We start from the raw sequence: 12,856 nt of genomic DNA, 5'->3' as shown, positions 1-12,856 counted from the left end.
CTGGGATCAGTAACACAAAAGTAGACTGTTCTGAGGTCATTAACATATAGGCAGGCTGATCTGGGATCAGTAACATATAGGTAGACTGTTCTGGGATCAGTAACATATAGGTAGGCTGTTCTGGGATCAGTAACACATAGGAAGGCTGTTCTGGGATCAGTAACACATAGGTAGTCTGTTCTGGGATCAGTAACACATAGGTAGCCTGTTCTGGGACCAGTGTTGTTCTAAAAAAGCTGTTTTAAAAATGTATGAAGAAATGTGAAATGAAGTTGTTTTTCTGCTCAAATTAAAATAGAAAACCTGCCAATCCTTAATATTGACAAATACAAGAATTTATTAAAGAAAACATATGGCTGTAAATACTGAGCTATGACCCAGGCTCAGTTCGTAAAGTAAAGCACTGTTAAAGAAACGATGTCACGTAATAGTCACGCAGCACTGTAGGTGGCGCTGTGCTCCACGTTTGTGGGACCCTAAATGGCCGTAGAAGAAGAAAAAAACACGTGTTTCCTGCGTCTACATACTGCTCCATGAGAAGGTTTTATCTTGTAAAAAAAGTTGTCTTATAGTCAGCGAAACCTGTAAAACAATGGTCCGTAAATTAAAGTACCACGAACAGAAGCTTTTGAAGAAGGTTGATTTTATCAACTGGGAGGTAGACAACAACCTGCACGAGGTCAAAGTGTTAAGGAAGTATCGCATCGAAAAGAGGGAGGACTACACCAAGTAAGATAGAAAGACTGCTCACCTTATGACAATAAACCACTTCATTATCTTCATTACAGTAGACACGCAAAAGTCTTTATCTTTTGTTCAAATGTTTAAAAAAAATTAGATGAATCATTTAAGTTTTGAACTCTAGATATTATTGTTATACCAGTTAACCCTATATATTATGAAGGAAATGTATGGTATATTCGAAATAATAACTGCGTCTCCTCTCAGGTACAATAAGTTAAGTCGAAACATCAGAGATCTGACTCAGAAGATAAGAGACCTGGATGAAAAAGATGGATTCAGAGCTCAGAGCTCACATCGTCTGCTTGAGAAACTGTAAGTCTATGTCAGTTCTCATTTTAGCTGCTCTATATCTTACAAGCAATACAACTGTTGAGAATTCAATTGTTGTAGGCACATGTGTTTAGTCCCAAAAAAAGAAGCATCAAAACAATAGTTAAAAGAGCAAGTAAGAGCCTGCTTTTGTAAAGTGTCTCGAGATAACGCCTGTTATGAATTGACGCTACATAAATAAAGATCGATTGATTGATTGAGTAACTTAAAGCTGCATGTCTGTATAAACTGTATGAACACTATAATGCACACCATGCGTATAAGGATGGATATGTTACTGCACATTTTGTCCTATAAATTATTGCAATGCAAATCAAAATAAGATAGGCGGCATTGTATAACATTATTATGGCACAAGAGGTAGGAATGAATTGTCCGGTTTGTGGGTGTGTTTTGCGATCTGCTGGGAGCTTTTATTGACCTTTTATGTAACCAGGTTATTCATTGAGATTAAGAACCTTTTTCAAAAGGCGACCTGGACAAGGAGACACATTTACAAACACTACATTTTGCATTAAAAGAGAATCATCTATGAGTCACATTTGCGAGTCAGTAGTTTAAGCGGTCAAGCTAAAACATTCTCTTCTTAAATCTCTTCATCTTCCTTTTTGAATCTGCAAAGGGCGCAACTAGGATGTTATTTGGATTTGAACATAATTTTGATGGCTTACAAAGGAGCACAATGACTCTCTAGGTCAAAGCAAGGCGTCATGTATCAGTTATACAGAACTTTAATAGAAGTGGTTGAACATGGTGACCGGCAGGTTTAAAGATTAAGATCCCATGAGCATCAGATTAGATGGATTTTTTTATTTTTGTCCTTATTTAAGTATTGCATTTTACAATAGGTGAAATTGATAGCAATAAGCCAGAGCTATATGAAGTGAAGGCTAGAATTAGCTTGGATTGGCCATTATTGACACCTCAGGAAAATACAGAGACAGCTTTGTGATGATTATGTCAGAAGTAAACATTCACTGCTGCTTGCAGAGACAGCCTAACACCACTTTAAACTTTTAATCTCCATCATATATTCTATCAGAAAAAAGTACTCACTGTATTAAGACCGAGACGCTGGCTAAGTACTGATGAAACCTTTAATTTTTTGAACCATTACTTACTCTTCTACAACAAACTTTTGTCTGATCATGTGATGACAGGCAACTGTTTTGTAATATACTTATTTATTATCGGTTTTGCTGGTTCTATACTATAAAAAACTAAACTGTCTATTTCAAATGATGAACTTGTAGCTGGATTTAAATAAACAAACAAACAGCTGAAGTAGTAATTGTTATCTTTTGATCACATTTGTTCGGCTGAGTGAGTCCAGGTTTCCCAAAGAGAGCACGTTATCATTAAATTTCTGTCATAGAATATGTCCCTATGCTTACAAAAAGTGTTTGTTTCCTTTGTGCGTTAGGACAGTCTTTTTGTTTCAGTTGTTATTACATCACTGACGATTTCTCCGTTTCATCACGTCAGCTACAGCATCGGTCTCGTCCCCACCAAACAGAATCTGTCCCTGACAGAGAAAGTCACAGCATCTTCATTCTGCAGGTAAAAAAAACAACTTATCAGAACATGTCTGTGTAAATATATACCACCACTACACTACTCTTTATTTCACTACACCTGTGTGACTCCTGCAGGAGGAGGCTACCCAGCATCATGCTGAACCTGCGTATGGCTCAGAACCTAAAAACAGCCATCACCTTCATCGAACAAGGACGTATCCTTCACCACAGTTATTTTCTGCAGAATCTCCTGTTTGCCTGTAATCATCATGACCGAGGGGTTAGTTTTGTCTATGCTTGCGAAGAAAGAAATTGTTCCTCTGTGCTGTCCTTGATTCAGTCTCAGATGTGCGTGTTGGCCCCGACGTCGTCACAGACCCAGCTTTTCTAGTCACAAGGTCAGTGTCCATGTTGTTGTGTACTGCACAGGCGCGTTTTAATGCAGTCCATTGTGGGTATAAAAAAAAAAGACATTGTCTCAGCTCATTACATGTGAACTGACCTTTTAGAAACATGGAAGATTTCGTCACGTGGGTGGACTCCTCAAAGATCAAGCAGCATGTCATGAATTATAACGATGAGGTGAGTACAGGTTCAGCTCCCTGACAGCATAGCCTGATACATTGGTTGGCTTGAAGTTCTGTGAACAACTGTCCTCAGTTTGCGAGTGATTTCTAATTATACTAAGCTGTAAAAAAAAAAAAGAAGAAAAAAGGCCACGTTCTGAAAGATTCAGCAAAGGGGTCATCAAACCTTTAAATGCCACTGATCATTACATAATATGTAAATAACCGCTGCGTTGTTCTATTGCAGAGGGACGACTTTGATCTGGTAGTGTAAGACTCTTGCCTCGGCATCTGTCCGTCACCCAGGACTGCAGCAGAGGAGCATGAACTTTAAAAGACGGAAGAGAACTGTTTGAATTTCTTCTGAACTTGGATTAAAGAAGGAAAAAAAAACCATCTCACAGGCTTACTTTTCGACTGAACATTTCACCATCAACGTCTGTTCTATCTACATGTCTGTCACAAGACACATTTACATTTATATTCATCAAAATCACAGGTGAAATCTGCTCAGCCACGGACAAGAGAAGAGTTTAGACTCAGGTGCTCATATTTGCTGTGGCAGGCTTCATGTATGTGCGGGAGAGATTGCTCCCTCTCCTGTAGGTCGACCTTGTTTGCTTTGCAGGATGTGTTCTTTGTGTACCCGAGCTGCTCACAGTGTCTGTGTGTATACTAGCCGTGTGTAGTATTGGTTTGAATGTTTATATAAAGCATAAAGAGAAGAAATGTTCATGAAAGAAGAGCATGTGCCATAAATCCAGACGTTAAATAGAAATGGATCATTTGATAAATATTTAATCTTAAACTTTTTTTTACAATGTAAACTTTAGAAACAATAAACATTCAAATATCACCACATTAAGACTTTCACCACAGCCTCTCCTTTTGCATACATGGTTCTTCTTAATGTTAGTACTGTTGACAGAAACCCTTCTGACAGAGTAAACATTGATGAACAGTCAACACTGCTCTTATTAGTCCAGTTTACAGGAACATGAACTCCTTGTGATGTGAGAAAGTTCAATCACAGACTTATGGCTCAGTTTATATGCTAAATATGATGCAACTTGAAGCTTAAAACAGGTTTCTACCTCAAGCAGGAAATGAATTGAATGTGATCCCTCTAAGGCACCCGTGTGTATAACAGAAATGTAATATTAACTAAAACACTTGTTTTAAAGAATGTACAACTCCCTCGTGTCAGAGTGCCAGTCGAGAGTCCATCAGAGCCACCAGAATCGCACATAAACGATGAGTGTGAGGAAGAACAAACACACGGCAGCAACTTTGGCGTACGCGGAGCGCGTGTTGAGGTACTTTGCATCACTGCTGTACTTCTTTGACAAGCTGGAGAGATTGCTGGCTTTGGTTTCTAGAGCTGAGGTAAAAACAAGTCAAAGTTAAAGACAATTCTTCAGTATTAAGAAATTGTGGAAAAGATGTTTTTGACAAAAGGTTTGTCTTATTCAGTGTCTATTACAAAGAGCGTTTTGTTCATATTAAATGAGGATGAAAAGGCCTCTTACTGTCGAGCACTAATGAAAACCTATAATAAAATGTAATCCGAACGCCAACACATTCATTGCACTGTATGATCAGGCCTTCAAGCTATTTTTTTCCCATGTTATGTGTGCAGCACTCACCAGTGAAAGTTTCTCCTCTTTGCAGAACTTCCTCAATATTTGCCACCATGATTCTCTGCACATCCCGCAGCTCTGTGTTAATGCTGCCCAAGTTCCTCCTGGACCTACCGTCAGTGTAGGACTTCTTAGTTTTCTGGATGTATGTGTCTGGAACAATATATGTGTCATACAGTTTAAGTCTTGGTAGCTACAGTGTTTATTTAATGTAACACACAATTAATAGTCTTACCAAATTCAATGAAGGAGTAAGGCCTTGTCACTGTGGGAACTCTTTTTCCATATTGCTCATAAAACTCTGTGTGGAGGTCCTCCAAATAAGCAAAAGCCATCTTTTTGGGAAAGGAAGCCTCACAGAGGAACAAGTAGCACACACCCTTTGCTATTACATAACTGGAAACAAGAAAGACACGTATGAATTTAATAGCTTGACGCACAGTGACAATTGTATTTCACTGAAAGAAACCAAATTATAATGGTCCATTGCTATAGAATCATCATAAATTTCTAATTTGGACTTTACATTCGTAAATACACTCCTTGTTGACGATATTAGTTGTTGTAACTCACTGGAAGTTCACGGTCCCGGCCTCCAGGGTGCAGCGCTCCGGGCTCTGCGCGTTCAATTTGCGGAACAGCTGCTTGGCTTGACTCTGGTACTGCTGGAGGTCTCTTCCAGACTGATACAGTTCAGCAGAAAGAAAACAGCTTAAAGTCACAACTGTCGTACAATGGTGAACATGATCAGAAACAGAGATGTTCGATAATTTATGTTTAACGACATTCTAGAAACGCATTAAATGTCTGAAATAAAAATGAATTTAAAAAAAAATATCGATCTCAGCCAAAACAGCTAATATGAACATGAAGTTTTATTTTGAGTCTTTAAAAAAAGTTATTTCATTACACAGCATTTTAAATACAGAAGAATAAAAAACCAGTCTGACCTACAACTGGTAAACACATAGAAACTTTATTTACTAAGTTTCCAATCTAATAACAAAACACACATAGTTAATACATTGCAGGTGCTGCTGTCAGAAGCTCTTGTCGACCCAGCAGGGATACTAAACATTAAACATGTTGACACTATGATGTTTCCAGTGTGTACCTGGTCGTCCTCCTGAATGGACGCAGCGAGCGGTAGTCCGTCCGCCACGCGAGCGATCATCGTCAGAGAAACCATATTGATGACAATCAATAACCGGCTGCTTCTACTGTTGGCTTTGCAGGAACTTTACTAACTTTGGATGTTGTTGCTGCTGCCAACTTCGATAATGCAGAAAAAAGTGAGCTGGACGGAAGCTCATGGTACACCGTTGAAATAAGCCCGGGTGGAAACAGATGAACTGCAACTTGGTAGTGAAATTTCCTCCACCGCATAAAGGAGCCGGAACAGACAGACATGTACATCGAAAATGAATTGAAAGTTTTAAAATTTAAAAAACGAATGGGGTTGGGATTTTATATTTGAAATCCACACTTGCAGCTGTTTTACCAGCCTCTGTATTTTCCTCCTCTTGGATAGAGGATCAGTCCGAGCAGACAGCTGGCAGACGGACTGACTGCATCCCCTCTGCTCATGTATTGAGAGCTGCAGATGCGGACTGTCTGGGTCCTCCGTCTGAACTCAATCCTGTCTGAACCATAAACGGAGGAGGGATTCCCAAAACCATGGACAAACCACAAAGGTAAGGGGAACCCCAATCGCTGTGCATTTATTTAGAAGTCCATTGATTATTTATTTGGTTCCGCTAATGCGGTATCGTTTCTGCGTTTCCTATTGGCCACGGAATGGCTGCTCTTTTCCTACATCTTTTGTTATTACTCCTATAGGTGTCTCTGATTGCTATGCTCTCTACTCTGATGTTGTGAATTATAGCACGAAGGTTGGAACCTTACATTGAACGAAATGCTTTTGCCTCCACCTCTCTCCATGTTCTCAGTTGCAAAGAGGTAAACTGTAATTGGGCTGCAGATTGCAGATCCATCAATGTAGGTATTAATGATACTATATTAACATATTATACAAAGGAGGAGGATGATCAGTGATTTGTGTGGTGCAGCTGATTTTGCAGCTGGACCGTGAGTGCGGTCATGCTCAATCATAACATGAGCATCGATCAGCACTCATCGTTAAGGGCTTAATGCAAAACACAATCGTTGTATGTACTGCTGGGGGTGCAATATGCTCTTATCAAAGCTGAGATGGAAACATTATTGCAGGGCTACAGTTTAATCCTATGATCACTGCAGACAAAACAGTCTGCAGTGATCATGACGACCCCCCCCCCCCCCCCCCCTCACAGTCCCGGAGAGGACCGGTATCTTGGCACGGTGGCATCCCAACAGCTTGAAAGGCCTCATTGTTGCTGTGCAGCTGGCACCGCCGCGCGCACGTTCTGATTGGTGTTTTCCCAGACCTGCGTGTGCGTGACTCACAACATCCAGGCTAAACCTATTTAAGTCTATTTTATTGTGTTTTCAGAGGAGAGTGGGATGCCCGCGTGTTTATATTCCAGGGTGGGGCGCTTCATGACTAATTGATTATGGATATTGGGGATTCCCATGCAGGAGTCCAGAGGATTTTCTGTGCGCGTGTTAGAAAGCACATTTCATTTCCTTTAAGAGGTGTGTTTTTCAGGATTCAAAAAGAGCAAACTCTCTACTGGATGTTTCTTCTCAGATGTTTTGCTCAGAGACTAAACCTGTCTGCGATCTGAGGCTTTCTTTGCTCATAACATCAGTTGGTGATTTCTGGATAACTGTATTTTATCCCTCCACCCTGCCTCCCTGCCTGCCTCCAGGTGTGTCTGTAATGTTCAGGAGTGAGGAGGAGAGCAGCTGAGGAGGAGGAGATGGGCTGCACCTCTGCCAAGCAGGTGTCTGCTGTGCCTGGTGGCGAGGAGAGTCAAAATAAATCCTACAGCAACGGGGACCTCATCTCAGGTCTGTCTTTTCACACACTAACATACACATTCCCCATGATGCACCGCCATGTTCGGGGGGGTGGGGGGGGGGGGGGGGGAATTGTTCTTCAGTTTAATTTGGTGATACACTGACATTGTGATTACAAATCATATTGCTATAATTGAGCAATTGGGCTAATATGATTGGGGTCACAGTCCGCGAAACCTGATTTTAAAAGATGAGGTCACATTAGTACAGGTTTTAAGTGAAATATCCGCTGTGAAGGTGTCACTCTTTTTTAAAATGTTACATATTGAATATCCCTGCATGAAGAACATTTAGTTGATTTTTGATCTTTAAATTGTTAGAATAATGAGCACTATTCCAGTAACGATATTACATATGACAACATCTTCAATTGTCTGTTAGACTCAAACATGAACTATTCAATTCACAATTTTATACAAAAACGTGCCTCAAATGGTTGAATTATCAAAACTTCTCATCTATTCCAGTTCACAAATCCAATTAAATGATTTACGCTGTTTATTGATATATTTTGTGTATTAATGCAATACAGATGTTCCTTTTAACACAAGGTCTTATGGACAAAAACATGTTGAATCAAGTAACATCTCTGTATGAATAAATTTATTACGCAGTGATGTAAGCCCAAATTTCAAGAAACGCTGCTCCTTTAAAAAATAAATGCATTTTGAATACAATGACAAAGTGCATCAAAGCTGAAATTGTCTTAGTATTTTGGAAAATGGTAAGGAGATATTACAAATATAAACTATGAAACACCTGCGGACTGGAAAGATGTCAGACCCTTAATTAGCACCTTATTAATGACAGGTTCACAATAATGGTCAAACAGTACCTGCACTAATGCTAATACTTCTGTACAGGGGCCAGTACAAATGAAGGCTTATCCCTGTTAAAGTTCTTAAAGCTGCTACAATCACGTATTAAACTGAAACTATGATTAAACTACATCATCTGCGTAGTTTTAACTTCATGTGTCCATCATGCTTCTTCTCTGTGCACGGGTACTGTGTTTTTTATCATGCCCTTTAAACGCGTGGGAGTGAGATAGAAGAGGGAGCCGTTAGCATGTGCAGGAGAAAAAGATGGAGAAGCAGAGAGAAGAGATGGATCGAGCTGACAGCTCATGGGTTTGACGCTTGCCAACCATTGTTAAGAGAGGATTTAATCTGCAGCGTGAGAACTGAGGCACATAATTACTTTGCCAAGTAGTGAACTGTGAGAACTATTAACCCAGATAATGGCGCTGATCGTCTGCTGTCGTGTATTAATAAGAGAAATGCTCCTCTCTGTCTGTCTCTCACTCTGTCACAGATGAGTACAAGATGAAAAGTGTGGAGAAAGTCAAGTACATCAGCGGAGAAGAGGGCGGAGTGGATGGCCAGGACAGCACAGTGCGTGCTTCTGTTTTTTTCTCTAAGTGAAGATTTCTTCACTTATTTTGAATAAGGATTTTATTATTGACTCATGAGATAAAGTTTGTGGGGTACATACGATGCATATATCTACATTATAATGATTGAAAAAAAGGATCGTTTGATGATAGAAAATGAAGTTTCAAGGCACAAGACGTTTATTCTCTCCCAGATCAAAGCGTACATGTAATAGCTTCTTTTGCTGGGATGCATTTAAATAGGGTAAATATGAAATATGATAAAATACAATAAAAAACATGTTGAATAAGGAATCCATAAAAGAAAATGTGATTTTTTGAATTTATTATTATTATTTTTTTAAATTATGTACATTAGAATTCTATAGTTCTAAGGCAGAGAATAGATATAAATTCATGAAATGATTGAGTTTGTAGCTCTGCTCCCAGGACATTTCATACAAACACATCTCTCTTTGAAAAAAAAAACCGTGTTATTTGAGTTCTTTAAATCTATATATTGTCTGATAACTTCTATTGTGAAGTTGACGTTGGCCATTTAACGGTGTCTGAATTGATTCCCTGCAGGAGAAGTGTGCTCTCCTTGGTAAAGGTCAGCACACGGATGAAACAGGGTCAAATGGAAATGGGAAGATTCTGTGAGTGTCACCGACTGATGATCCTGTTTCAGTTATCTGTTCATTTGTATTTTATTGTTTTTTGACTGCTGTACCTTTGTGTCCTTGCAGGAGCATCCACTCCTCCGAGAGCCAACAGGAGTTCTTCAGGATGCTGGATGAAAAAATTGAAAAAGTAAGGCCCCCTTCCTGGAGTATTACATTCTGTTATTGTGTGTGTGTGTGTGTTTTTTTGTTGCACTAAGCTCCTGCTAAATAACATAATGGAGGTTAATCCTTGCACTGCAGCAAATCTGTAATTAGAACACAGCTGATGACATGGTGATACCATAAAACAGCCCCAATCTGTCATGTCCAGTGATTCTACCACTGAGGTCATTTAAGGTTTTTTTTCCAAACATGTTGTACTTAGAGCTACTGTGTGGCTAAATCCTGTCACAGGGGAGAGTGGATTAGTTAGACGTCAGAACGACCCTTAAATGGTTTACATGGCACTGAAATTATATCCTGTGTATTACGATAGAAGACCTGCAGTATTGTATATTTTTTTCAACAAACACCATGGAAGAACCAAAACTAACAGTTTGATGTACTTATAAATAAAATATGTGTATCTTTAACCCGGATAAAGCGTGACACCTATCAAAGCTCTGTAGTTCTCTATTGAAACATAGAGCCCTTCTAATATTGGTACCAGTATTCCTCTGACACACGTGTTTTACATCCTCCTTTTAAGAGATGTCTGCGCGGCAGGTTGTTGCACTGGATGATAGGTTCAAATTGAGAACAAGCACAGTGGTTTATTTTGAGCCGGACCCACACAGACACCATCCTGCTGCTGGAAGCACTCATTCAAGCACTAAGTGTTTATTTATCCACAGAAAACAGTCCTCAACAGGACGCCATCTACCCCTAGTCCTACTCCATTTTTTTTAGATTTCCCTTTCTTACACATGTATCACTTTCATCTCAGAGAAAATCCTGTCTTTTTTTTTTAAGTTCACTTATGACTTTAATTGTTTGTAAACCCCCTTCATCTTTGTAATGTTTGTATTAAACCTACAATTACCTCATACAAAGCTGGACTTTTTACATAGTTACTTTGAAATGGGCATATAGAGATTTATTACCAGAGAGAAATAAACTGCAACAGAGCCTGTAGAGAGGTCAGGAATTAAAAGGAAGAGCCTAACTCACTCTGGTGCTGGTACCTAATGGGTTTCATTTGAGACTAAGTCATCACATCATTTCTTCTTGAGTTTTCGCCTGTCGTGTCTTACATGTCCCATAATGCTTTTCAAAACCAAATAAGTTCATGAAAAGGCTTCATGTCTTCTGCTGCATTGTGTTTTAAAGCTATCCTGATTCTTTTTTGATTGGCCTATTACACTCTGAATGTATCTGTATGTGTGTAATATGGTGAGGCTTGGCATACTGTCTGATCATGTGAAATAGCTTAAACTCAAAATGAAAGGTTTGTTTTGTAGAAATTACTTTTGTTTTTGTTTCAATGAGATGGACGTGTACTCATACTCTGAAAATGACCACGTTATAGCAAAAGGACTTGTTCATGGTGTTTCCGAGATGTTTAAAGAATGCGTTTGGATGAAGAGAACTAAGTTTGTTTCATTCATTGAAACATTTAGCAAAGCAGAATTTCTAAATTGTTATACTCATTTTAATTAGCTTTAGTCAAAAGATACAAATACAAGTTTAACACAAAACTTTTTCCCTGTGCTTTTTTTTTTTTTTACTTTACAGGGCCAGGACTACTGCTCGGAAGAGGAGGACATGACATAGCACCTCGGTCCATCGCTCCCTGTGTAAAAGAGCTGTCCCTCCAGTATTTAGGATGAACTGTACCATGTATCAACATATCCAGGGGAGCTCTGTCTTTTGACTGTCTCTTTTTATGTACACGCCTGAGAAACATGGATTACTGACTTGAATGAAGCACCTTTTTGCCCTACTGCTTACAACTTTAGTTCCTGCTGGTGTGTCAACCACCAGAGAAATGACCTCCAACAAAAGACAATTCAGTATTTAAACGTTTTCCCCGATGGAGAGAACTTTGAGGTCAACTTGCTTTAAAGAAGCCATTACGACAGACAGACATCCTGAACTTGGAGTACTGTCGCTCCATTTCTGCTTGGATAAATCCTGGAAGATTATAAAAACAACATGGCTGTCACTGAGACTTTCTGTTGACATTTGAAATATTCAGACTGTCACTTACGTACATTTTCAACAACAGAGGAAACCAGTGTTTTTGTGGACACTGATTCAAAGTGAAATAATGTCTATCTGCATCATTTTGAATATGTCACCCCTGAACGCCTCCCCGAAAAGTCACGGGGTTAAAACTTCCTGCATTCCAAGACACAGTATGAACCTCTTTTTCACAGTCTGATGGCCAGTACATTGTGTGTGTGTGTGTCTGTCTGTCCATGTCTGTATCTGCTACCATGTAGAGTATTTATGTTGACTAAGGCTCAGGGTTTAAGTGTTATCTCTGTCTCATGTAGTCAAAGTCCTTCCTCTCATGAAGACACTGTTGCACCATTAAAAAGACACTCATGCACTCACACATCAGGGTTATTGTAGTGCCCTGCTTCAGTCAGTTTCCATGTTAACCCTCAAGGTTAAGGCATCACATACAAGTGTCATTTTGCTCACCAGTGTTATGTTGTGTTCAGTTTCTATGTTGAATTTTTGTTTTTCTAGAAAAATAAAAGTGTTTGCAGTAACTTGAACACAGCGCTTACATTGTTGTGTTCAAAGGAAAGTGAAGCCGGCAGAACAACCCGAGTCCTTTTTAGAGTCGATGCAGTACTTTTGTTTAAATGAATAGAATGAAAGCAAGTCCATATTATCTAAATTATTACTGGACAGCTATAAACCATGCCCATCCATACATTTGTTTTTCTGATATCAGGGAATTTGAGTCAAAAAAGTATCATCATGTGCTGCCTGTCAAGTGACAAAATATTGCAGGAAAAAATATTCTACTTAGTTTTAGCATTTGACATCTGTGTTACTGTAATGACTGAATTAAATAGTTAAGCTTCTTTCAGATCTGGATGGAAAA

The 12,856-nt window shown here is 39.2% G+C and overlaps 3 protein-coding genes across 3 annotated transcripts; 2 read left to right on the top strand and 1 right to left on the bottom strand.

The window, feature by feature from the left end:
* The first annotated feature begins 458 nt into the window (after nt 1–458).
* imp3 (IMP U3 small nucleolar ribonucleoprotein 3) lies at nt 459–4,022 on the top strand. The gene is made up of 7 exons (XM_079348025.1): nt 459–729; nt 949–1,056; nt 2,560–2,634; nt 2,727–2,806; nt 2,938–2,989; nt 3,101–3,173; nt 3,405–4,022. The coding sequence occupies exons 1-7, from the start codon at nt 593–595 to the stop codon at nt 3,429–3,431; spliced, it is 552 nt and encodes a 183-aa protein (XP_079204151.1). The 5' UTR covers nt 459–592; the 3' UTR covers nt 3,432–4,022.
* On the bottom strand, nt 3,940–6,122 carry sec22ba (SEC22 homolog B, vesicle trafficking protein a). The gene is made up of 5 exons (XM_079348022.1): nt 5,912–6,122; nt 5,371–5,480; nt 5,033–5,193; nt 4,804–4,950; nt 3,940–4,538 (listed from the first exon to the last, which is right to left on the bottom strand). Exons 1-5 carry the CDS (start codon nt 5,984–5,986, stop codon nt 4,384–4,386), a joined length of 648 nt encoding a protein of 215 aa, XP_079204148.1. The 5' UTR covers nt 5,987–6,122; the 3' UTR covers nt 3,940–4,383.
* A 9-nt stretch (nt 6,123–6,131) lies between these two features.
* On the top strand, nt 6,132–12,521 carry LOC306826609 (uncharacterized protein C1orf21 homolog). The gene is made up of 7 exons (XM_079348028.1): nt 6,132–6,207; nt 6,329–6,491; nt 7,608–7,749; nt 9,073–9,152; nt 9,719–9,789; nt 9,880–9,943; nt 11,530–12,521. Exons 3-7 carry the CDS (start codon nt 7,659–7,661, stop codon nt 11,566–11,568), a joined length of 345 nt encoding a protein of 114 aa, XP_079204154.1. The 5' UTR covers nt 6,132–6,207; nt 6,329–6,491; nt 7,608–7,658; the 3' UTR covers nt 11,569–12,521.
* Nucleotides 12,522–12,856: the final 335 nt, after the last annotated feature.

This window comes from Symphodus melops (genome assembly GCF_947650265.1).
Source record: "Symphodus melops genome assembly, chromosome: 7".
In the NCBI taxonomy this organism is placed as follows: domain Eukaryota; kingdom Metazoa; phylum Chordata; class Actinopteri; order Labriformes; family Labridae; genus Symphodus; species Symphodus melops.
The sequence above is the reverse complement of the archived record's forward strand: the minus strand, read 5'-3'. Positions and strand labels throughout refer to the sequence as shown.